The sequence below is a fragment of the Euleptes europaea genome, chromosome 4, assembly GCF_029931775.1.
Source record: "Euleptes europaea isolate rEulEur1 chromosome 4, rEulEur1.hap1, whole genome shotgun sequence".
Lineage (NCBI taxonomy): Eukaryota > Metazoa > Chordata > Lepidosauria > Squamata > Sphaerodactylidae > Euleptes > Euleptes europaea.
In genome coordinates, this window is record NC_079315.1 from 39,729,041 (window position 1) to 39,754,636 (window position 25,596).

The window sequence follows — 25,596 nt, forward strand, 5'->3', positions numbered from 1 at the left end:
AATTCTGACATACCACAATGGGTGCAGCAACAAAACGACTGGCACAAAAAAGCTGCCACCACAAGTGGTGCCAGCCATAAAACAGCTGCCACAGCTTACATTCAGTCACACAGTTAAGATCCTTGTGCTGTGGTGGCAGCTGCTGCCGAAGCAACATTTTAAAAAAATCTGCATAACCAATCAAATCTCCAATGGCCAACCAGAAGCATTGCTGAGCAAAAGCCCCACCTGGCCCCACCCCACCCACTTTCTAAAAACACTTGGAAGGCACCAGGAAAGGTGCTGATGGACAACATGGTGCCCACAGGCACTACATTGGGGGACCCTGGTTTAAGAGAGGATGCCGTTCCAGAGATAGCAATTTCCTCCAGCAGTTTAGCTTCTATTCTTTATAGATATAAAGTGACTATAAACTAACGTATAAAACATAAAGATGCAGAAGAAGATGGCAGCATACCCTGAGATGGGGCAGCTGCCAGGGCCCAGGAGACTCTGGTGGGTCCCGCTTTCACTGATCCCCCCTCCAGCCATGAACCTTCCCTATCACCTGTCTATATGCCCTTCCTTGCCCATTCACTTGCAAGCATCGCACCACCCATGTTTCCAGCTTCCCAGCATTGATGGGGAAGTATATGTGGGCAGTGTACAACGGCAGTGTTCCTGGTAGCCATGGTAGCAGGAATACCAGCTGCATGCCCCAGCCAGTCTTTTTGGGTGAAGGGCATGAATGTGGTCAGGCAACTGTGAGCACAGGCAGTAGGGGGGCTTGTGAATGGGAGAAGGATACAGTCAGGTGGAGGGTTTGTGCTGGTGGGTAGGTGGAAAGAGAAATGTGAGGGGACCTGGTGGTGGACAGAAGGGGAGCCCTGGGTAATGTGTGCCCAGTGCCCTCCAAACACTGGAAGCAGCAGTAGGCCTAGGGAAGAATCTTGGGAATTACAGGCCTAGTTCTACGTCCATTCGTGAAAACCTTTATCAAATAGAGAATTATCGAGCATGTAGAAGAAAATAGCCCTCTTGGTGAAGAAGATACAGGTCTCTGCACCAAAGGAGCTCACAGTCTAAATAACAGAGTCATCATCATGAATGAGTACTGTTTTTTATCTGATGAAAGTTCTGCCCATAGTAGCTGACCTATGATAGCCATTTCTCGTAAATGAGGGGGTCACAGTATCCAACCATTCAGTAAAAAAAGGTGGCTGTGCAAATTGTCCCTAAGTTTGTCCCTCTAGGTTTAACTATGTTGAACCCCATATGTTAAAAATCTGTAACCTCCTGACTATGTGTAGTTTTCTACTATGTGTTTTTCTCCAAGGAGATCTAAATAAGATTCACAATGAGAGCATACATCAGCATTGGATGCATGAAAAGTCTGCTTTGGTGAACTGGGGAAGAAAGCTTTGAGGAAATGAGATCTGAAGGCTATTACCTGCAGTGCAGCTTCTTGAAATTATTAATATTTTATTTCAAAGAATCACTTGCAAAGACATAAATGGATGAAAATTAATTTGTGTATAATATAATATATTTTACACTTGTACAGGGATTTCAAGCAAGAGGTGGTAGTTTTAAAAATTTCGCTTAAAACATATAATGAATTCACATCCTAATAAAGTCATTGTCATAATTCTCAATGATTTGAATGGTACTGAACTTGCTTCAGTTGTTCTGGATTGGCCATATAGTCCTCCACCCCTCTTGAAACATTCCACTCTGTTTTATAGGTCTTGATCTCCTGGAAGGGCAGTCTCGACCAATAACCTGGGAACAATTTCAGATAGTAGACAACGATGATATAGATGGTGTTCGCTTAGTCATTGTTGATGGTTTACAGCATGGACAGCTCACACTAAGAGGTATCATGACATGGTTAATGTCTTTATGTAGATATTAGTATCTAGCCTTATACTATCAGAATAAGATTCTGGGCCTGATTCATGTTTACGCTTGCCCTGATGTGAGTACCTCAGGAGTATGCTGAGGTTCTAGCAGGCTTTTTACCAGCTTAATATGAAGGAATACACAGCATTTGTGAGAAATATACATAAATATGGAGAAATAGCCGTGTGGGTCAGGGGGCTGCAGTGAGGAGGGGAAAGAGGGTGAAGTCACCCCCTATTGTCTCTCTTCTTTCAGTGGAGCTGTGCTGATATGAGTGAAGAAGGGTCTTTTCATTCCATTTCCTTTCCTCTCTGCAGTCTCCCAACTTGTGAGGCTATTTCTCCAACAACCACAGAAATCCTTCTGGGGGTCAGGAGAGATTAGCAGGAGCAGAGAGGTATGTGGGAAGGTTGGTGCTCTGTGGATACTTCACAGGATATGAGCCCTTATTTTTATTGCATGTTCATTAGGAATCCCCAAATGTTTGTTTGTTTGTAGTTAGGTGATTTTATAATTACCACCAATTCTGTCTTCCCCCATGAAACATATAATGGGCTGGGGGGGCCTCTTCATTTACTTTGTGAGAGGTTATTGCGTCTGCTTTTTGTTGAACCAGTGTGAAGAACAAGAGCAATCCCTCCTCTTCCCTAAGTTCTTTGCAGTTTACAGAGAACTTGGAGAGAAGCAGTTGATGACCTTGTAAGTGAATTTGGGCACCACTTATGTCTATAGAGTATTACAAACTTCACTCATCTGACATCTGTTTCTAATTTTCATCCTTCATCCATTATAAAGTGGTAGTGATTTGCCTCAAGTATATACCAGTTATGAATTGTATCCCTTGTATTGTCTAACAGGAGGAAAAGGATTCATGCTCACAGTCTCAGACCTTAAGGCTGGAGTTGTTCGTTACCACCATGATAACAGTGATTCCACGAAGGACTGTATTGTCTTTCGAATCTTTGATGGTCGACACAGCAGTCGTCATAGGTTTCCAATCAACATCTTACCTAAAGATGATAGTCCCCCATTTCTCATCAGCAACACTGAAATAAAAGTATATGAAGGTCAAACAATCCTGATCCAAAGATCAATGCTTCTAGCTACTGACATGGATTCTAGTGATGACTACATACTCTTTAATATCACCAAAACATCACAGGCAGGAGAAGTCATTAAGAAACCTGGACCAGACCATATTGGTAATGTTATATATCCTCTAGTGGAGGAGGATTATGTGTTTGTTATAATATTTTGATGTTATGCTTTGTGTGTGTGTGTGTGTGTGTGTGTGTGTTGGCATGTCATTTTGCAGATTCATTCCCATTTTGCACTAGTGTTGAATATCACTGTTGTCCACAATGTATTAATTTCGGTGTCATTCCTTCTCTTTTAGTTCGAGTGAGCCTCACTAAATATATTGCAGTTTTTATTATCAAATATACTCTGAAATGGATTCCCAACAGTTAGAGAAGTTTCAGGTTATGCCTGTTTAAAGTTTAGTCATAAAAACACTAAAATTCACATACAAGGCTTGATTCCAAAATTGCACTGGTCGTATGGCTTCCACTAAGAAGACAAGTGGTTTGATTCTTGAGCTGCACATTGAGTCACTTGAGTGAAGTGAAACCAACTTATCTTCAGCAGAACCACATGAACAAATCTTCTAAAGTTGAAGTAACCTAACTCATCTTCAGGAACAACTTGACAGTACAAAAGATGGCCTAGTTGCAGAACTGCAAGATAAGCATATAGGATGCCTCTCTCCCATATTGAAGGGTTCAAAGGAAGATCTCTGAGAACGCTATTGAAATTGTTGGTTTCTTGAAAATAGAGATATAATTGTTATCTGCACTTATAACAGGACTGAATATACTTTTTTCTCTTTGTGATTCAACAGGTTACCCAGTCACTAAATTTCTTCAGAAGGATCTGTTTAATGGGATAATTTATTACCATAATTTAGGAGGAGACATATTTGAAGATTTAATTGAATTGGTTTTGTGTGATAGTCATGATCCTCCTAATTTTTCAGAAATTCAGGTATGTCATCATAGGATTGTAATGTCATAAGAGAGTGGCAAAACACAATAGGTTGGATCTGAAGTTTCTGTCCTACTAACAAGTGGAGCTTTCCTCCAATACAGGGAGCCTTGTGTCAGAGGAGTGCATCTCCTCCATAAAAGCGAAGCTCTCTGTGTTAAAAGAAGGTTCTACCATTAGCAGAACTGAAACAGAACAGAATCTGAATTCACAGGAATTTCTTTGTTCTAACAGGAGGATTGATTTGGCCCATTTTTGAACTGAAATACATAATTAAAAACATCTTTTTTAAAAAAGGAAATTTTTTTTTAAAATTCAGCAACTAATTTTTTTTAAACTGAAAAAGGTATACATAGAGACACAAATATAGCAACAGTGGTAGCAGATCTACACATAAGTTTCTAAAAATAAGACCATATGCATGGATGCTGGCGCAGCTGCTGCAGCAGTGTTCCTCTGGCACAAGGACTTGTGCTGGTGCCAAAGGGGGTGTTCCCGGGGGCAGGGCTGGCTTTAGTCAGCTCCCTGAGCCCTTTCAACCTGGGAATGCCCCCTTTTGCCAGCATGCACTTATGCCAACAAAAATGGTGGTGTGGCCCCATGGAACTGTATACAGGAATTTTCCTGTGTGGCTTGCTGCACTTGGCGCAGCAAACCACTCAGGAGGCAGCCCGGCTGCACCACGGTTGTGCCGTCCCTGGCCGCGCCACAACTACCCCCCACCTTGGATTGTGCTACCCATTTTTTGCATTGATTCAATTAGAGTTTCCAGGAGCAAAGGGAACTCTGAGACACGTAATAAATTAACAAGTATGCCTGATGATATAAACCAAGATCAGGGTAACCAAATCCTCCATCATTGAATGGAAGCTGCATCCTCTTTAAAGAAATCCAAGGTGGTAAGCAATCCCATATAAATTTCTGAAACAAAGTATTAATTTTATGAATATATCAGCAAAGCATATAGTAAATAATTACACGTAAAATATTAATATCCTGAGGTGTAATATTCATTTTCAGTGGATTTACTTTGCCCCATAAAGACAAGTTTAAAGTTGCCTATCTGTCCAAGTCCAATGATATATCAGCAATTGTGTGTGTGTAAAGTGCCGTCAAGTCGCAGCCGACTTACAGCGACCCCTTTTGGGGGTTTTCATGGCAAGAGACTAACAGAGGTGGTTTGCCAGTGCCTTCCTCTGCACTGCAACCCTGGTATTTCTTGGTGATCTCCCATCCAAATACTAACCAGGGCTGACCCTGCTTAGCTTCTGAGATCTGACGAAGTCAGGCTAGCCTGGGCCATCCAGGTCAGGGCATATCAGCAAATAACTTGTTAAAATTTAGCATACAGTATATACCCGTGTATAAGCCGACCCCCGTAAAAGCCGAGGTGCCTAATTTCTCCCCAAAAATGGGGGAAAATTAGGCACCCGCGTATAAGCCGAGGGTCGGCTTATAACCCCTCCCCCCCGCAGGCTTACCTTTTCCAGGTGCGCAGGCAGGCGGCGGCGGGGGGCCCCCACCGCGGCCCAGGAGGCCCCGCAGGCCGCTCCTAGGCCACTCCAGGCCCTGCGAAGGCTGTGGCGGCGGGCGCTCCTGGCCAAGGGGAGCCGGGTGCGCCCGGCGGCGGCGGAGGCACGGCCTTCCCTCGGCCACAGGAGGCCCCTCCAGGGCTCTCCTGGCCAAGGGGAGCCGGGTGCACCCGGCGGCGGCGGAGGCACGGCCTTCCCTCGGCCACAGGAGGCCCCTCCAGGGCGCCCCTGGCCAAGGGGAGCCGGGTGCGCCCGGCAGCGATGGTGGTGATGGCGGTGGTGGTGGTAAGTTCCCCCCTCCCTCCTCCCTCCTCCCTCTCTCCCCTACCTTATTGACCCGCGTATAGGCCGAGGCCGGCTTTTTCAGCCCTTTTTTTGGGCTGAAAAACTCGGCTTATACGCGAGTATATACGGTAATATATGTATAATATCTCTAGGAATCAGTATTCCAAGATAAGTAATAACATCTGGGCACCACCAAAATGTCTATAGGCAAATACACTTGGTTGATGCCACCAGATGCATCGACTCAGATTTTGTCCAATTAATCAAACATCCAGTCAAGTCTCCAAAGGTATTAATTATATTCAACAGTGCAGGAATGGAAGTTGTAACAACCTTTTGAAGTCTGTTAGCAAGAATAGCAGTTAATAGCTTAGCATCTACATTCATCACAGAACAGGTCAAACATTTCCACACTAAGCATGGTCTTTGACAGGTTTTTGGGATCACAGTATCATAGGCATCATATAACAACATTAGCAATGAGCCAGACTCAAAAATCTTGTTATACAATTGGTAAAGTTTTGGAATTCAGAAAACTGAAAAGGGTTTATACCATTCAATCGGCAGCCCATCTGGTCCTGGAGATTTGCCATTATTCATATTCAATATCACTGCCTTTATTTCATCCATGTGCAAAGGTTCAGTCAGAATCTGTTGCTGAATAACACCTAAACTTTGAAGATCAAGATGAGATAAAAAAGTTTCAAATCTTTTCCTGAAAATACTTTTCCTTTACTGTACAATTCAGAATAAAAGTTATAAAACTGTGAATTTATTTCAGTAGAGGCAGTATATATTGTATTCTCACCTTTGATGAAAGGAATATAGTTGTTATTCTTTTGCTATATTAAATTATATGCTAATATTTTACGTGGTTTCCCACCACTTTCCCATTATGACTGTCACAGACAAGTTAAAGCTTATTTTGCTTTATTTTGCTGATTGTATACTATTTAGTTCATATTTAATTTTTGGCCGTTCCCAATAACGATCTGGTGTGGGAGATACAGCATATTGACTTAACAGATATTTCAATCTATCTTTCAAAGTTACTTCTTTCATTCCTCTACACTTCTTATGAGAAGCATATTTAATTATTCTCCCTCTAATAAAAGCTTTATAAGTATCCCATTCTATAGTATGAGCTATTCCTTGGTTAATATTAAAATATTCTGATAACTCAATCATCATTTGATTTTTAGAAGACTCATCATTAAGAAGAGAAACATTAAAACACCATAAACCAGGAAGTTTAACCCAGTCTGGAAATCGAAGCACTAATGATATGGGGATGTGGTCAGAGATAACAATAACATCTGTATCACACACAGTAATTTGGGTATCGCCCTGACCTGGATGGCCCAGGCTTGCCTGATCTCGTCAGATCTCAGAAGCTAAGCAGGGTCAGCCCTGGTTAGTATTTGGATGGGAGACCACCAAGGAATAGCAGGGTTGCTGTGCAGAGGAAGGCACTGGCAAACCACCTCTGTTAGTCTCTTGCCATGAAAACCCCAAAAGGGGTCGCCATAAGTCGGCTGCGACTTGAAGGCACTTTACACACACAATTTGGGTATCAGCAAAGCTGAAACAAGAAAATAGTCTAACTGGAAACGGTTATGATGCACAGAAGAAATAATTACATTATGAATATTCATACCAAGTTTCTAGCCTTAAAATCAATGTTCAAGAGAAATACAGCCAATCACTTGAATTAAACTAAAAGTCTAACTTAATTTGGGTTATATATGAAAACTATCCAGTTACAAGAACTTACTTTGGGCTTCCTGAATCTTTGACCTGTCCTTGGCAGTATTTAAGAAAATTGGTTTGTTTGAATAGAATCCTTATATATAATATTCCAGACATGAACAAATATTCTTGTCACAAACAATTCCCAAATAGCATTTAAACTATAAAATCTCTTTTCTAAAAACATACAAAGCTATAAGGGTACTTGTGATAGGCTGTTTAATCTACCCTTGGCTGGTTTCTCACCACCACCATCACCCTCAAGGAGTGGTATCACACCTGCTTCAAACCTACTATCTGACAGATTATAACGACCAATCATAAACACAATTGATTTTTTAGCTGCAGTATTTCTGAGGATTGATTCAGTATGTGATGGTTTTTCTAAATCCTTACTCTAGGTGGTAATAGTGCACATAATCCCTGTGGATGATCAGCTTCCTAAAGAAGCTTCAGGAGTGAACCGCCATCTTTCTGTCAAGGAAACGGAGATTGCTCATCTAACAAAGAAACATCTCAACTATATTGACATGGAAGCCCAAGAAAGGGAACTCGTTTACACCATAATGTCTCTCCAATTCATTCTGTCCACGCACCAGTGAGTCTGAGGACATTTACACATTTTACAATACGGGAGTAGAAAGTTCAAAGGGCCCAGGAGCAAGCCAGGCTGAATTGTTCCTGTGGCACTACAGGCTTGAGCTGCAGGAGCCATTCAGCTCAGACCTGGTCAGCTCACCGTTTACCTCCTCCTGCACATCTGCCAGCTTACTGAACTGAGTGGCTCCTGAACTACTGGCAGAGCTCATGGGCAGGGCCGGATTTAGGTTTGATGAGGCCCTAAGCTATTGAAGGTAATGGGGCCCTTTATATGTCCAGCTGTCCTTTGTCAACAACAAATTGTCACTGTTTTTTGTGTCGAATATATGCTATATGGTAATTTATGGACCTAATAGGTATCTAAAACCATTTGCACATAACAAAATATGTATTTTATCAAAGTAATTGTTGAACTGAAATACAATTAAGAAGTATATTAATAGTGAAATAATTATTAAGCTCTAATTTAAAATAATTTTTTATTCATAACAAACTTAATAATGCAAACACTGTTGTTGTATGTAGGTTTTATTTTATTTGTTTTTTATCTTATATTTTGGAAATGTTCATCGTTTTTTTCGTTTACATTTTTTGGGGGGCCCCAAGAGCGTGGGGCCCTAAGCTATAGCTCGTTTAGCTTATACGTAAATCTGGCACTGCTCATGGGGCATGGAGGGGCTTGCTCCTAGCTGCCAGTGGCTCATCAGGAACTGTCCCTGTAAGTTAAATGGCCTGTCCAACTATGACAGAGTGCATTTTCAAGGTGCTGCCCAGAAGGATTGAGAATAGTATTTATTTTGGGATTTCTCAGATGGGGAATTCATATTTTTGAAGGAGCTCTTGAGAGGCTGGAAGGCTGCTCATTGCCTACGTATTGACTTGCCGCTGCCAGCTCTGTGGTCTGCTATTTACTGCCATTAAGATAGTTAATGTACCTAGGCTAATATGGTGAGTTGCATAAGTGGCAGTAATTAGTCAGAAGGTAAAGGGATAGTAGAAACCACAAATTCTGTACATATGATATGAGACTGCTTTTTACAGTATACTTTATAACGAGGAACCTTTCCCAAAAGTTATGCTTAAAGAACATAGGCAGAGCTAGTGAGCATAGTCCCAAACTTACCTCTACGTACAATCAGTGTACCTGAGTAGACTTGTGTTGGTGCTCATACTTGATAGTCACAATCACAATCCAGGCGCCTGGCGTGCACTCTAAGTCTTACAGTTCTGGTTTTTGACTGTGTGGTTTCACATACATTTGGTTATTAGGTAAAATTAAGCAAAACAATAGCCAGATAACACACATCCTAATTGTATTTAGAATATTGATTTTAATTGTCAGTTATAAGGATGTTTGAAACACAGTGGTATGGGAAAAAAGTAACCTCTCTTTCCAGTTACTGGTGGGGAAAATCTATTTTGGGATTTAAATTTGTCATTTTTAAAAAGTTATATAAACTTGCATATCAATGTGACAATACCATTCTGTGCAGCCATGCTGACGCCGGGAAGTTATTTATGATAGACAGCATTCCTAAGCTGAACAAGGATCCTGCTGCTCCAGCACTGAAGTCATTCACTCAGGTTTGTTATTTGGTAGCCTCTTGCTTGTCATTTTGTCCGACCCAATGGGTCCCAAATATCACCCATTTCTCTTTTTCAAGAGCTATTCATGTTTATCTGATTCTTCATTTATAAGAAAGAGTTGCAACAGGTTTAAAACCTACCTGAAGGCCAGATGTCCTGCCACCAGGGTAGGGTTGCCAAGTCCCTCTTCACCACCAGTGGGAAGTTTTTGGGGCAGACCCTGAAGAGGGCGGGGTTTGGGAAGGGGAGGGATTTCAATGCTATAGAGTCCAATTGCCAAAGCGGCCATTTTCTCCAGGTGAACTCATCTCTATCAGCTGGAGATCAGTTGTAATAACAGGAGATCTCCAGCTAGTACCTGGAGGTTCAATCCTAAGGAGCAGCACTCTTGCTCTTAGTAATAATATCGCTATTATGAAAAAAATCAACTTAGACCCAATAGGGTGCCTTAATAGTAGTACATTTCACAAATAATAAAGCTTATATCAATTACATAAGAAAACAAATACTGTTAGGAATGTTCACTTCACATATCCATAATCACATTAAGTTTCAAATGGTTTCAGAGGTATAGCATCTGCTTGGCATGCAGAAGGTCCCTGGTTCAATCCCTGGCATCTCCAGTTAAAGGGACTAGGCAAGTAGGTGATGTGAAAGACCTCAGCCTGAGACCCTGGAGAGCTGCTGCCAGTCTGAGTAGACAATACTGACTTTGATGGACCAAGGGTCTGATTCAGTATAAGGCAGCTTCATGTGTTCATGTGTTCATGTGAGATACGTAGTACTCCAAATTGGCAGATACGTAGTACTCCAACTGGAGTCTTAAACACCAGAATCCCTCTTGCAGGGTGGTTAGTATTTGGATGGGAGACAACCAAGGAATAGCAGGGTTGCTGTGCAGAGGAAGGCACTGGCAAACCACCTCTGTTAGTCTCTTGCCATGAAAACTCCAAAAGGGGTCGCCATAAGTCGACTGCGACTTGAAGGCACTTTACACACACAATTTGGGTATCAGCAAAGCTGAAACAAGAAAATAGTCTAACTGGAAACGGTTATGATGCACAGAAGAAATAATTACATTATGAATATTCATACCAAGTTTCTAGCCTTAAAATCAATTTTCACAAAGGAATCCAACTGTGGCCAAATGTTACAAGATGTTACAAGAACTTGCTTTCCGGATAAAACACGTTTCAATTAGCTTTCATCAGCTTGTAACCCGGTAGCATTGACAATATCCTTTCCTTTTATCCCTTAGAAGCTCCTTGATCCATTGTCCTTGAGCAGCATATAACTAGTGTTTGAGGGATATAAGGACTGAAACAAATCTTGCCACTGACAATGTAGCCTTGGGATCCCTATCGCTTAGTAAAAAAGGCATTATGTCAGACATAGAGGTATTAGATTTGTAAGTTAAAAGGGGGGAAATATAATGTGATCGAAGTTCCTCGTAAAAGCGGCATTCCAAAAGGGCATGAACTAGTGAATCGATAGAGCCAGAAGAGCAAGGACAGGTCCTGTCTGAATATGGTATATTCAAAATTCTGCCCTGCATAACCATAGAGAAGTTAGCATTCAATCTAGCTAAACAAAAAGCTCTAGAAAGACGAGGAGTTGTCAAATAATATGTATAAGCAGGCAAACCACGTGGTGGTGGTATTCCAAAGAACTGGGATGAACAAACACGGCAAGCACGAAAAGTAGTGCTGTTATAATCAAGCTCTTTAATGCGCTTTTTAATTTTGTGAAAGCTTCAGTTTTTCCAAGATCTAATAACATATCCTGCGAGAAGCCCAACAATGACAGTTTCTCATCTAAGATTTTTTGCCCTGAGGATTTAAAAGGGTCGTGCTTCAGAGAAAATAGGAACCCCTCAGTGCTAAAGCACAGTTTAAGATGTAGTTTAAAGGTGGCCAACCATGCCCTAGCTTTGAGTGACATTTGGCCAAACTCGGAACGAAGAGTAACGCCAGCAACACATTTAGGAGTTTTCATTTAGGGGCATTTAGGAGTTTTCATAAGAACTGAAGCAACGGATGATCTATAGATTCATTGACAACTGTTATCCAGATGGCAACACCAAAGAGAATAATTGGGGTAATTTTTAGATTAAAAACCTGAATAGCCCCTGGAATATATTTGCCACCTTTGGTGTGGAAAAAGTTGACAATAGCACCAACTCCAGGTTTAATTTTGTTGGTCACTGCTTTTTGATGGGCATTCCAATTTAGGTTATGGGAAAAAAGAATGCCAAGGTAAACAAACTCCTTGACTTGGTCAACCTCAAAGCCGTCTAATACCCAGCGAAAGAGAGGCATTTTTCTCCTCTTAGTGAAGATCATAATCTTAGATTTATGATGGTTTATTTTAAGATCTTCCCTAGAGCAGTACTCAGAGAAGGTTTGTAAAGATCTTTTCAAACCAATTTTTGTATGGGACAGGAGAACTGCATCATCAGCATAGAGTAGAATTGGGGTGTCATTGACAACATCAGAAGATATCTGCTTCTCTATAAATATAAATACATTCCAATAATATTTCATATATAATTTAGAATGGGATATAGTCACTATTATTTGCATAATTCATTTCAAATTAAAGCATACCTTCTATCAACTGGTTTAGACCCCAAGGGTTCCAAAAAGTAGCTATGCTCTCTCTGAGGTTAGCCTGTCCTTAATAGCTATCCGCTGCTGTTAGGCAGGTTGGCTATAGAACTTCCTCCGCGTCTTAAAGGGGAACTGACCACTTTCAGCCTTTTATATATTTTAAATGTTTTAAACAAAGTTATACAAAACAGGACAGATCAAATTCTGTGTTAAGTCCATGGGGAGCTAAAGTCTTAAATAAATAAATTTCACTTTGAAGCATTATTTTTTGGACATTCTGGATTTGATATGGGCATGGTTTATCTAGCCAGAATACAAAAAAGGATATATCATCTTCGCTATGGGACTTTTGTGTATAGTGTTCTACTAGGGGAGAATCTTTCGTCCGCACCCTAATGCAGGAACGGTGTTCCCCTATGCGTAATCTTACTGGTCGAATGGTACTTCCAATGTACAAAAGACCGCAACTGCAACATATGGCGTAAACCACATGATGCGATCTGCAATTGCTAAAGTGCCTAAGCGTGTATTTAAAATTGCAAGATGTAGTGCTTACTTCTTTTACAGGAAGGCTATAGGTACAAAATGAACAATGTCCACATTTATAATGACCTCTTGTGGTTAATTGTTTAGGACCCTAAAATGTCAGATTTTATCAAATATTTCCTAATAGATTTAGAGTTTCTTAAACCAAATATTGGAGGGGAATCGCAGCCTGGGATGTCTTTTAATAGATGCCATCCTGGAGATTGGCAACCCTACTCATGCACATTTCCTTTGTTCTCAAGGGTACACATGCTCTATTTTGAATGTTCCTGCAACTCCTCCAGCTAAATCATGTCTGAAATTGTATAATTCTGTGTCACTAAGGACAGATAAAGAGCTAGGAATGAGTTTTAGGTAGAGCATATCTTTGATGAAACCAAAACCACGAGAAGCAAAACACTATCACAAATCCCTCCTCTTGCACAGTCCGCAATCAAATTGAAAGTTTGCTTTTTCTCTAATCCAAATTGCACTGAAGTCACATGTGGTCACACAGTTGGTGGGGAAGGAAGCATAGAAATATTTTTTTAAATAAATAAACAGCACAAGAACAACTCAAAATTTGTTTTTGTAGTATATGGGAAAATACTGGGCTCCTGCCTTTTGTAATGACTCATTGCTTCTTTGAGCAAATATGAAGACATAGATCAGAATATATTTTGTTAGCGGTTCAGCTATTCCAATTTGTGCTTGAAGTTTATAACTATAATATAAGACATGATGGGATTTTTTCTTTAGAAAATGTATTATTTTATATTATTTATTTTGTTTGTTTTTTCTTTGTGTCCACAGCATGCTATAAACCATATGAAAGTTGGCTATATGCCCCCTTTGCAGGATATTGGTTCTGAGCCTCAGTATATCCAGTTCATATTTTCCATCAGCAATCAACATGGTGGAACTTTGTCTGGCATCTCTTTTAACATTACCATTCTCCCAGTGGACAATCAAACTCCGCAGGTATGATTATAATACTAACAGCATCAGAGGGAAAAACAAGGGATTAGGCATCAGCCAGGGTTGAGCATCAGTGAGAGAAGGAATCTATCCCAGATTTTAAATTCTTGTTACTGTTGACAAATCTGTGCAATCCTTCATAGGGTTGCATGGGAGATGGCCACCTAAAAAGGTGGTGTATCTTGCAAAAAAAAAAAAAAGTGTTCCCTGCCCGAAAGGGCTCAGGAGGCCGCCTAACAGTGGCTCCTCCCCCAGCTTGGCGCCGGAACACCCCGGGAACGCTTCCTGGGATGCCGTAATGCTTCTGGGTTGGGAAGCCTGTGTTTATGTTATATACTTCCAGTTGTAGCTTGTTGGAGGCAGAAAGTCCCCCCCCCCATTTAATCCTGGGGATTTTCCTCTGTGTTGTTAGACACAGTCTGCATTAGGAAGGATGGCAAGTTTTTAAAATTAATTTTATTTTCAAATAATACAAAGGTAACTGTACTAACATAAAGGGTATTATATCAAAAGATATCATGTGACGCAAAATAGTACTGAATTTTTAAAGTGAAAAAGTATATAATCCAAATCTCTCTTTTAATGGTATGTCATAAATTTTTATAAATGCATGCATGAAGATTTTAAAAGTCTATGCAAATCGATACTTTAGGCAGTCAGTACAGAAACTAACTAAATGATCTTTGGCCCTACCAATTATTCTAAACTCTACTATTAAATGTGAAATGCCTAGTAGTCTTATAGAGTCCAATGAAGACAACTAGGAGGAGGTTAAAGAAACAGTTCTTTATTTATTGGTTCTTGTAGGTTATCCGGGCTGTGTGACCATGGTCTTGGTATTTTATTTCCTGACGTTTTGCCAGCAGCTGTGGCAGGCATCTTCAGAGGAGTAACACTGAGGGACAGTGTCTCTTTATTTAGCTAAACAGAGACCCTGGGGTGAAATACCACAAATAAGATGCAGAGTTACTCACCAGAGAAACAAAGGAAAGTCAGTATCATTTATGCATTCGCATGGGGCAAGCCCATGGCTGCTGACAAGCAGATTGATACACAAAAGCACCAATGCACATTAAGTGTCCACCCCACTCCAACCAGCACAACCTATAGACATTGGCTGAAGACGTAACTTAGTGAGTGCCTGATCTTGTGAGCTTGGTAAGCAGAAACCACATTCCTGAAGATGAACATAACCCAGAGCTCTCTGCTGGTGCGAGGCGGTACCAGACACAGAGACAATGATTTGTTGGTTCATGGCTCCCGGATGCCAACTTCCCAAAGCTTCCATGTGTGTGCATATGAATACATAGTGTTCTAAACCAGTCCTTATATCTGGGCATTACAAATGCAGCTAAATATTAGCAGATTTCTAAAAAGTGTCAGATATTCAAATTCCATTAAAGTGCACTTTTCTGTTAACTCATATTTTAGAATGATGACTGCCTTTTTTTTAATTCAAAGGAACATTTAATTCATGATACATTTAATTCAGAGATATACATTTGCAATGGGGCAGTCCTGAAACAGCTAACTACATGTAGAATTTGCACTTGTGAGCTTTGTTCAATGCTTTGAATTGAAATTTTTGACAAAATGTCTTCTGACAGAAAGCTGGAACTGCTGTCTCATTTTCATCTGTTCAGGTGTTTACAAGGAACCTGAAAGTAGAGGAAGGCGGTTTGTGTGTTATTACAGAGGGCCACATTTTGGTTTCAGATGAGGACACAAAACTGGAAAACATTTGCATCCTGCTGTTAAGACCACCTCTCCATGGGACAGTTGAGCTGGATGGGATCCCTATGACTCAAGAGGACAGGCTGACTTGGGAAGATTTGCACATGTTCAAAGTCAGGTTAGAGGAGAAAAACGCTGCCTTTGTTCTTGTTGTAGAATGTAGAATTGTTGAATGAATGCATTCATGACATGGCCTCCAGATTAAATAACCAACAGTTTCATCCCCTATATTGGCGCAAATTCCTATTTCACTCCTACTGTATGCCGACGATGCACTGCTACTCTCTAGATCTCCAGTGGGTCTACGTCACCTTCTGAGTGCTTTTGCAGAATACTGCTGCTCAGAGGGCTTGACTATATATTATAGTAAGTCTAAAGTGATGCAGTTCATCACCAATTTTTTTATTCTAAAGGTGGTCAATACATTCCTGCTGCCATTACTGTTTTTAACAGTAAAGTAGGATCACAGTTTCTATATGGTGTGCCTATCTGGGCCAAAGCCTGTGGAGAATCTATCAAGTCCCTTCTGAATTATTTTCTTTGTAAAATTACTGGTGTTCCTAGCTGTGTTGCTGGGATATCATTGTGTGCTGAACTGGGCCTTCGCTCCCTTAAGCTCGGATTTGGGCCGCGACCTTTAGATTCTGGGTTAAGATTAATTTCTCCACAGAGTTGAATGGATATTTACATCTTCTCCAAGATGACTCCTATCAAACCCCATGGGGTAAACTGGTCAAATGTCATATCCAGTCTTTAGGAATCTCTCTTTCTGACCTAAAAGAACACGGGTCATCAGCAGCTCTTTCCTCCATCTTGAGCTGCTTGCAAAAACTGGATTCTGGAAGTACTAAAATTAGAGCACGTAGAGTGTTCTCACCTCTATACCTAGGTCTAAACTTGCCACAATCCCTCCCAATGTATTTTGATTTTTTGATAATCCCTCGATATGGACGATTATTTATGTTGGCTAGACTGAATGCCATTCCATCAGGGGAGTTAATAGGTCATTTAAATAGGGTACCATTTTGCGAGAGAGTATGTCAATGTGGTTCTGGCCAAATACTCTTCAGCACACTTTGTTTAGCTGTGACTTGCTCAGCGAGGCTAGAGACAGATGGATAAAGCCTTTTATCCAGGAATCGGTCTCCAAATTGGATAATTTGAGGGTTATTTTAGCAGGGGTGGATTTTAAAATTACATTGGCAGTTGCCAAATTTCTTCCCCAGACAATTAAGATTAAAAATATTAATTTCTTTATGGGATAGTTAGATAATTACTTTTTCTTTTTTCTTATTTTGATCTCAGTGTGACATTGTTCAGGGCCGAATTGGCCATGTGAACAATACCATTAAAGTAAAAATGAATGCATTCAACAATTGTTGAGAGCAGAAGCACATGACTGGGCAAAAGGATGTAGTTTTTGGTGGGCAGTGGCAGTTCTACTACTGAAGAGGGATGTTAAATATTAGAATTCTCCTACACATTAAAAACAATACTGTACATATAAAACTGGCATGTTAGGGAGAAGGTTCATATAGAACATTATATCTAGTATACTAATTTGGCTTATTTGTAAGGCTATTTTCACCTACAGATGATTCTCTGTGTATCACTCATTGGTGCTGTAGATGCAATGGCATTTGCAGTGGCAACAAATCATCCACTCTGCAGTTCACATCCTTAGCCCCCCCTCCCCAGAGGCTACTATTTCCCCTCTTTGCCAAATGGCTTTAAAGGGGAGGGGTTGCTAGATTACTGCCTTGTTATAGCATTCTATTGGCATGATCAGTTAGTTCCCAGCTTTCTTTTATTCCAAAAAGTAAGACTCCAGCCATTTTTGTTGCAGAAATATAACTGGAAATGTGTAGCTTGCTCCTTTCCCCTTCCAACCCTTCAACAAAAGGGCTACATACTTTTTAAAAATAAAAGCTGAGAACTGTTAGATTGTGATACCAGACTGCTGTAGCAATTTCACAATTTTTAAAGCATGAAAAAGCCTTCCAGTAAGTATGGGAGGGGGGAGTGGTAGCTGCAGAGGCTAAGACAAATGGTGTCAATGTAAATGGGACCTAAACACTGTAAATCTTACAATCCACATGACATCTGAAGGTTCTTTGACTATGATTTTTTCAAAAAGATCATACTAAGCTAGGCTTGAGAAAGATGGCAGCAAAATAGAATGGAAGACAAGATCATGTGGTTGCTGCCAAATACAGTGCTGCTACAGGTGGAGTAAAACATCTAGGGCTGTTGAATTAAAAAAAATCGGTATAGTTCGGATTCGGCCGAATTCAGCCCGTTTAGATTCGGGATATGCCGAAGTCCGAACTCCCCCACTTCGGATCCGTTCAATTCGGCGGGAATTCAAAGTTTGGAAAAAAATTCGACCGAATAAAGCCATTAAAAACACAATCGTGCCTTTCCGCGGCTCTGGGGGGGCATTTTTGGGGTTAGAGGTCCCAAACTTTCGGCAGAGCTTTAAAGGACGTTTATTGAAAGACTCCCCAAGTTTCGTAAAGATTGGGTCAGGGGGGGCTGAGATATGGGCCCTGAAAGGGGTCCCCCCCACCCTTAATGTGCATCTCTCAGCAGAGCTTGCCGCCCACGCACAAAACTCCCAGCCCCGACAACAGCTGAGAAATTTGCAAAGCAACTGCAAAACAACTGCAAAACAACACAACCTTGTTAAACAACACCTTTGCAACACACAACTGAAACCTCCCCCCTCAAACCAGGGAGCGAGAGACTCGAGGGGGAACACACACCCCAGGCAGAACCGACGAAAGCCCCCTTTGGCTTCCCCCCCACCCACAGAAACTGCTCCCTCCCCCCACACACACAGACTCTGCTTTCCCCCCCCCACACACACATACACAGGAGAAAAATTATAGATTAAAGCCCCCAAAGGGGTCTTACTGTGGCTGTCTTCTGTTCCATCAAGAGGGGCTGAAGAGGACTTGTAATCCAAGATGATTCCAATTAGGCACAGGACGTTTTGCTCTGGAGAAGATGCACAGGATCGGCTGATCCATTCATCCCAATAGGGAAAAGGGGAAAAGGGAAAGGGGAAAGCCCATATCTCGGGACCCCCTGACCCAATGTTCACAAAACTTGGGGGGTATCTTAAGAACACTGGTCTGAAACTCCGCTCAAAGTTTGGGATCTGCACCCCCAAAAATGCGCCCCCTTCAGCCATGGAAAGAGAAAAGGGGGGAGGCGATATTTCTGCCCCCACTGAACCCATCTTTACAAAACTTGGGTAGTATCTTAAGAATAATTGTCTGAAGCTATGCTAAAAGTTTGGGGGCTATATCCCCAAAAAAGCGCCCCCTGCAGCCACATAAATGGAAAAAGGGGGGAGGGAAAAGGGGGAGAGCCCATATCTCGAGACCCCCTGACCCAATGTTTACAAAACTTGGGGGTATCTTAAGAACACTGGTCTGAAACTCTGCTCAAAGTTTGGGGTCTGTACCCCCAAAAATGCGCCCCCTGCAGCCATGGAAAGAAAAAGGGGGGAGCCCATATCTCGGGACCCCCTGACCCAATGTTTACAAAACTTGGGGGGTATCTTAAGAAGCTTCATCTGAAGCTCCAGTGAAAGTTTTGTGTCTGTACCCCAAAAAATACGCCCCCTGCAGCCACAGAAAGGAGCGAATGTGCACAAGCACCCCCCACACACACACACGAGGATTTCGCTCTCTCTCTCCCTCTCCCTGGCCGGGCCGCATCTCAGCTGATTCCTCCAGTACTCAATCCTGACTGATTGGCCAGAAGAAGAACCAGCTTGGCCACCGATTGGCCGGGGGAGGAGAATGCTGCTTACTGACGGTTATGCTGCTTACTGACGGCCCCGAATTTGCCGAATTTATTCACGAACTCCCGAACTCGCTGAATTCGGCCCCCCCGGTTGCCCGCCAGTTTTGAGTTCGGTTCCTCCCGAACTAAAAACCACCGAATCAGGGGAAATTCGGCTGATTTTCAGTTCGGGCCGAACCGAATCAACAGCCCTAAAAACATCCATGTGTAAATAATGTATGTTTTAGAATGCGGGATAGCATTCAACTTTTAGATTTGCCATCTGCAATTTGAATTGGTAGAGTCTAGTAACTCTGCCATACAGTGGTGATAGCGGTGAGAGTGTGAGACGGAGACTGAGGACCAATATTTAAATCTCTGTTCAGCCTTGAAGCTCACTGGGTAATTTTGGGTAAATTACTTGCTTCCCACTAACCTACTTCATGAACTTACAGTGAGAATAACATGGAGAATGGGAGAAAAGTGTATGTTGCATTGACCTCCTGGAAAGAAGGGGAAAATAAAAATAGGATTGACAAATAGATAAATGACATGAAATGCTGGTAGCATAATTGAGCTCTATGTTTATGAGAAAATATTGACTGTCTTGACTTTGTCTCTTCCATTTCTTCTCTTGACTCTGTATGGTCTGGCTTTCCCCCTAAACACACCACTGAAACAGCCATCACCAAAATTAGGGACAGCCTCCTCACTGCCAAACCCAGAGATTGCTCCTGTGTCCTCAGCCCCTTCTTTGCTCTTTAATTCAATTGGTCCATCTTTCCTGCTTCTCTTTTCACACCCTTTGTTTCCACAACTCTGACCTCAACTGGTTCACTTCCTATCTGTCTAATGACTTATTAAGCCATTCCACAGGGGAAGTTATTTTTCCTGATTTCCTTCTCTCTTATTGTGGTCCATCAGGGATCTTTCTTTGCCTTTGTAGTATTCTCTTTTTGTACCCTGCTCCTGGTTGGCCTAATCAAATCCTGTTGTTTTTTTTATACTGTCTATGCATGAACGATACCTATCTCTACCTTTCTACCCCTAAACTCTAACTCTGTCTAATTCCTCATCCATGATTGCCCATCTGATATTTCTACTCTCTGTTAACTGTCTGTGCAGGGGTTGTGAATTTGCTGATCTATATAGCACTTAGTACATTGTAATCACTTGCAGTAATAGTAATACAGATATTCAAATCTTTATTCCCACAGATATCGTCACAATGGCTCTGAGATTCCACAGGATGATATCCTGCTTGCAGCTACAGATGGTGTCAATTCCTTTGAGTTTGTCCTTCATATTGAGGTCAGTACAAAGCACATCAGGATGGGGGTCCATCTGGAAAATAACAATTTTGAATGGCTTTGCAATTCTTTAAAAAACTGGACTCTGTTGTGTAACGAATATTGGCTGCTTCTACACCAGGGATTTTTCTCATGGTGGTCATGTTATGAGCATGATTATTATTCAAATTGCAATTTCTACAGAGATTCCAGACTGCACAAGATAATACATTTTCTCTCTATGGTTTCTCTTTCACACCAGATATACATTTCATTTTTCCCTTCTGCTGCTGCAATTTACTCTTTGCTTCAATTGAATGTGATTATAATATATAATGTTTATGCATATTTTCCAGGTTATGCCTGTAAATGATGAACCTCCTGTCATGAATGCAGACCTCATTCCTTTCATGCAATGTTCAGAGGGCGGGGCAGTGTTCTTCACCTCAGAATCCCTCCATGCCACTGATATAGATAGTGATGACATGCAACTGATGTTCATGCTTGCTCGGCATCCTAAACACGGAGTTGTGAAGAAAAATGGACTTACAGTGGATCGTTTTCACCAAACAGATGTTATTTCTGGAGTAGTAGCATACGAACATACTAGTGAGACTCATATTCATGCAAATCTTCGCTGTTATGCCACTACAGTTCACAATTTCATTGTAACTGCTTAGAGCCATGTATTAAACAATATAGGATATGGCCAAGGGTTTGGCTACATGATGTTTAAAAAGGCCTTTAGATAGTGTACTAACTATCTAAAGTTAGTACACTATCCATTCCTGACTCTACCCACTAAGTAATTTCTTATAATTGTAGAAATGGCTTTGTGTACCTCTGCTGTGCAACATCTGCAGTCCATGTTAAGTGTTATGGCTGCCCCTCCACATCAAGGCCATTTGTCTATGTCAGCATTCCTTGTGGCAAGCAAGCATATAATTCAAAAAGATTGCTCATATTCATGGGACACCTTTGTACCAGCATTATTTAGACTGAATTCAATCACAATTCATTTTGGAAACATGCAGAACCCCAGGGAATTATCATTGTGATAGTTCACTGCGCAATCTAGCCTAAAGGGATAGACTCAGTTAAATTTAGGGCTAATTTAAATTCACAGGGAAGGTCACAACTCTAAATGTTTTGTCTGCTAGTTTTCTGGTAACTAACTAGAATATGCTAATGCTTTCCATCTATTGCAACAGGAGAGGTGTACAGTGCAGTTCCTTAAATACAGGTATACCCTTTGCTTTCAATGAAGTTTAGAAAGGTATATTCTGTTTAGGGTTACATGTTAAATATGGCCTTTATGCTGCCATCTAAATCAATGAGGCTTCAAGGTCCTTATGTCTGGCTGGATTATACTCATTTGTTTTTAACATGGTTCTTATGGAGAATATTGATCATTGTCATTAGTTTAGGATTAATAATTCCTGTGTATGGTTGATTCCTTGAGTGGAAGGTACAATTTTATAGCACTGAATTGGATAATTGTATTTTTCTTAGTGTTTGATACTATTTGCTGATGAAGTATAGACATGTGTATGGTCATGTTGCTATCCTTGCAATTGCTCTTTATATGACATAATCTGCCCTGACCTGGATGGCCTAGGCTAGCTTGGTCTCATCAGATCTTGGCTGCTAAGTAGGGTTGGCCCTGGTTAATATTTGGATGAGAGACCACCAAGGAAGTCCAGGGTATTTATGCAGAGGCAGGCAATAGGCAAAACTGTCTGTTTTCATCTCTATCCTTGAAAACCCTTTGGGTTTGCCATAAATTGGCTGCAACTTGATGATACTTTCCACCAAGGAATAATCTAATATTATGGAACTATTTTAGATATTCAATTTCTTTCTTCTTTCTTATGATCTCATGATGATTGCTCAAAATATTTGGCATCTCCATATTTTAATACATGTTATAGGAGTTTATTTTTTATTGCAGAACTTTGTGCTTTATCTTGAGTTCTTTTTCCAGATGGAGAGATTGGCTTGACTCCTTTATTTGATATCCTTACCTTCATTGTCTCTGATGGTGAAACTGGCCAAGATGTTGTCTGTTGTTACGATGGACCTCCTGTGCCATTGCATAAATCCTTTCCACTATATGACATAAACATCACAATATTTCCAGTGGATAACCAGCCACCATCCATTGCTACTGGTAACAAAAAAAGTTATATATGTTCAGTTGTCATGTTGAGAATGTAGATTGGGTCTATGCTAAGTTCAGCAAATGGTTAAATAGTCATGTGATTGCTTCATTACTCACTTGCAATTTAGATTACAGTTACGGTGTGTCTGCAAAACTGACAGAGGACTGAGTGGTAGTGCAGTAAAGTTGCAAACTAGCTAGGTGATTACTACTACCATATCCACTTCATACATTGTCATTGCGCTCTGTTTCTATGACTTGTATTATATTCTCTCGTGGTCTGGCCTTATATCAGTATAGTAAAATCTGGATTGAGCTATTATATGAATGAGTGACATGGCCTCTTTTCATGCAAATACTGCGACCCACCATGAAGACTGTTTTAACAAGGAATGTGTGTGTGTTAAGTGCCGTCAAGTCGCTTCTGACTCATGGTGACCCTATGAATCAATGTCCTCCAAAATGTCCTATCTTTGACAGCCTTGCTCAGATCTTGCAAATTGAGGGCTGTGGCTTCCTTTATTGAGTCAATCCATCTCTTGTTGGGTCTTCCTCTTTTCCTGCTGACCTCAATGTTTTCTAGCATGACTGTCTTTTCCAGTGACTCTTGTCTTCTCATAATGTGACCAAAGTACGACAGCCTCAGTTTAGTCATTTTAGCTTCTAGGGTCAGTTCAGGCTTGATTTGATCTATAACACACTGATTTGTTTTTTGGCAGTCCACGGTATCCGTAACACTCTCCTCTAACACTACATTTCAAAGGAATCTACTTTCTTCCTATCAGCTTTCTTCACTGTCCAGCTTTCACACCCATACAGAGTAATAGGGAATACAATGGCATGAATTAACTTAATCCTGGTGGCCAGTGACACATCCTTACACTTCAGAATCTTTTCTAGCTCCTTCATGGCTGCCCTTCCCAGTCTCAATCTCCTTCTGATTTCTTGGCTTTTGGTTGATGATGGAGCCAAGGAATAGAAAGTCTTCAACAATTTCAATTTCCTCATTGTCACCCTTAAAGTTGTGTAATTCTCCTGTAGTCATTACTTTGGTCTTCTTGATGTTCAGCTGTAGTCCTGCTTTGGCACTTTCTCTTTTAACTTTCAGCAGTAGTTGTTTCAAGTCTTCACTATTTTCTGCCAGTAATGAAGTATCATCGGCATATCTCAAATTGTTAATGTTCCTCCCTCCAATTTTCACTCCACCTTCATCTAAATCTAATCCAGTTTTTCTAATTATATGTTCTGCATATAGATTGAAGAAATAGGGAGATAAAATACATCTGTGTCTAACACCTTTGTCAATTGGAAACCATTCTGTTTCTCCATATTTTGTTCTAACTGTGGCCTCTTGTCCAGAGTACCGGTTGCACATCAAACCGATCAGATGTAACGGCACACCCATTTCCTTTAAAACCAGCCATAGCTTTTCATGATCCACACAGTCAAAAGCTTTGCAGTAATCTATGAAACGCAAGCTGATTTTCTTCTGAAATTCTCTCGTATGCTCTAGTAACCAACGTATATTTGCAATATCATCTCTGGTGCCTCTTCCTTTTCTGAAACCAGCTTGAACATCAGCCATTTCTCATTCCATATATGGTAACAGCCTTTGCTGTAAGATTTTTGAGCAACACTTTACTTGTGTGAGAAACTAATGCGATGGTCTGATAGTTGCTGCAATCTTTGACATCTCCTTTCTTGGGAATTGGAATGTAAATGGATTGTTACCAGTCTGTGGGCCATTGTTTTGTTTTTCATATCTGTTGGCATATTCTTGTCAAGACTTTGATGGACTCCGTTTCTGGGGCTTGGGATAGCTCTATTGATATCCCTTCTGCTCCTGGTGATTTGTTTCTCCCAATTGCTCTCAGTGCAGGTTTCACTTCACTTTCTAAAACTATAGGTTCTTCTTCAAAAGATTCTTCTTGTAAGGAATTTCTCTTTCATTTCTTGGATCTTGTGGAACAGATCTCTTGTTCTTCCTTTTTTGTTGTTCTCTTCTATTTCTTTACACTGGTTATTATAATAGTTCTATTTGTCTCTACGTGCGAGTCGCTGGAAAGTTGCATTTATACTTTTGATTCTGTTTCTGTTACCTTCTACTTTTGCTTCTCGTCTATCTTTGGCAATTTTAAGAGTTTCCTCAGACATCCATTGAGGGTTTTCATTTCTTTTGGCTACAGGATTAGTCTCTGCACATTCTTCCTTGATAATATCTCTAGTTTCCACCCATAGTTTTTGTGGCTTACATTAACTTGAACTGAGTAATGCAAATCTGTTCTTTACATGGTCTTTAAACTTTCAGGAATATTGCTTAGATTGTATTTTGGTGCTACAAATGTCCTGGTTTTTTCTTAAACTTTATCTTGATTTTCGATATTAACAATTCATGGTATGTACCACAGTTGCTCCTGGTCTTGTTTTTGCCGAGAGCTGTATCTTCTGCTTCCAAATATGTAATCTATTTGATTTCTGTACTGGCTGTCTGGTGATGTCCATGTATCCAATCGTCTATTTGGTTGCCTGAAACATGGGTTTGCAATTAACAAATTGTTGTCTTCACAGAATTCATTCTGCTGCTTCATTCCATGCTCCTAGCCCAAATCTGCCAACAGCATTTGATTCTGCTTTGTTTCCTACTTTTGCGTTCCAGTCACCTATGATTATCAGCATATCTTGTTTAGGTGTGTGATCAATTTCTTCCTGAACATTTGTATGAAAACTTTCAGTTTCTTCCTCATCAGCATCTATAGTTGGGGCAAGGAATGGAGCTAACTAATTTGCCATGCCTATATGATCCCTTTATCCAGGTTTTACCAGGGTGG

General features: G+C 40.8%; 1 protein-coding gene across 1 annotated transcript in view; it reads left to right on the forward strand.

Moving 5' to 3' along the window:
- Nucleotides 1-25,596, forward strand: part of FREM1 (FRAS1 related extracellular matrix 1) — a 90,238-nt gene that overhangs the window by 16,604 nt on the left and 48,038 nt on the right. Inside the window, exons 7-16 of the mRNA XM_056848834.1 lie at nucleotides 1,725-1,856; nucleotides 2,739-3,083; nucleotides 3,782-3,924; nucleotides 7,892-8,088; nucleotides 9,584-9,674; nucleotides 13,625-13,792; nucleotides 15,433-15,641; nucleotides 20,536-20,629; nucleotides 20,964-21,216; nucleotides 22,592-22,777. Of these exons, the coding sequence (XP_056704812.1) occupies nucleotides 1,725-1,856; nucleotides 2,739-3,083; nucleotides 3,782-3,924; nucleotides 7,892-8,088; nucleotides 9,584-9,674; nucleotides 13,625-13,792; nucleotides 15,433-15,641; nucleotides 20,536-20,629; nucleotides 20,964-21,216; nucleotides 22,592-22,777 (1,818 nt within the window). The remainder of the gene's footprint in view (nucleotides 1-1,724; nucleotides 1,857-2,738; nucleotides 3,084-3,781; nucleotides 3,925-7,891; nucleotides 8,089-9,583; nucleotides 9,675-13,624; nucleotides 13,793-15,432; nucleotides 15,642-20,535; nucleotides 20,630-20,963; nucleotides 21,217-22,591; nucleotides 22,778-25,596) is intronic.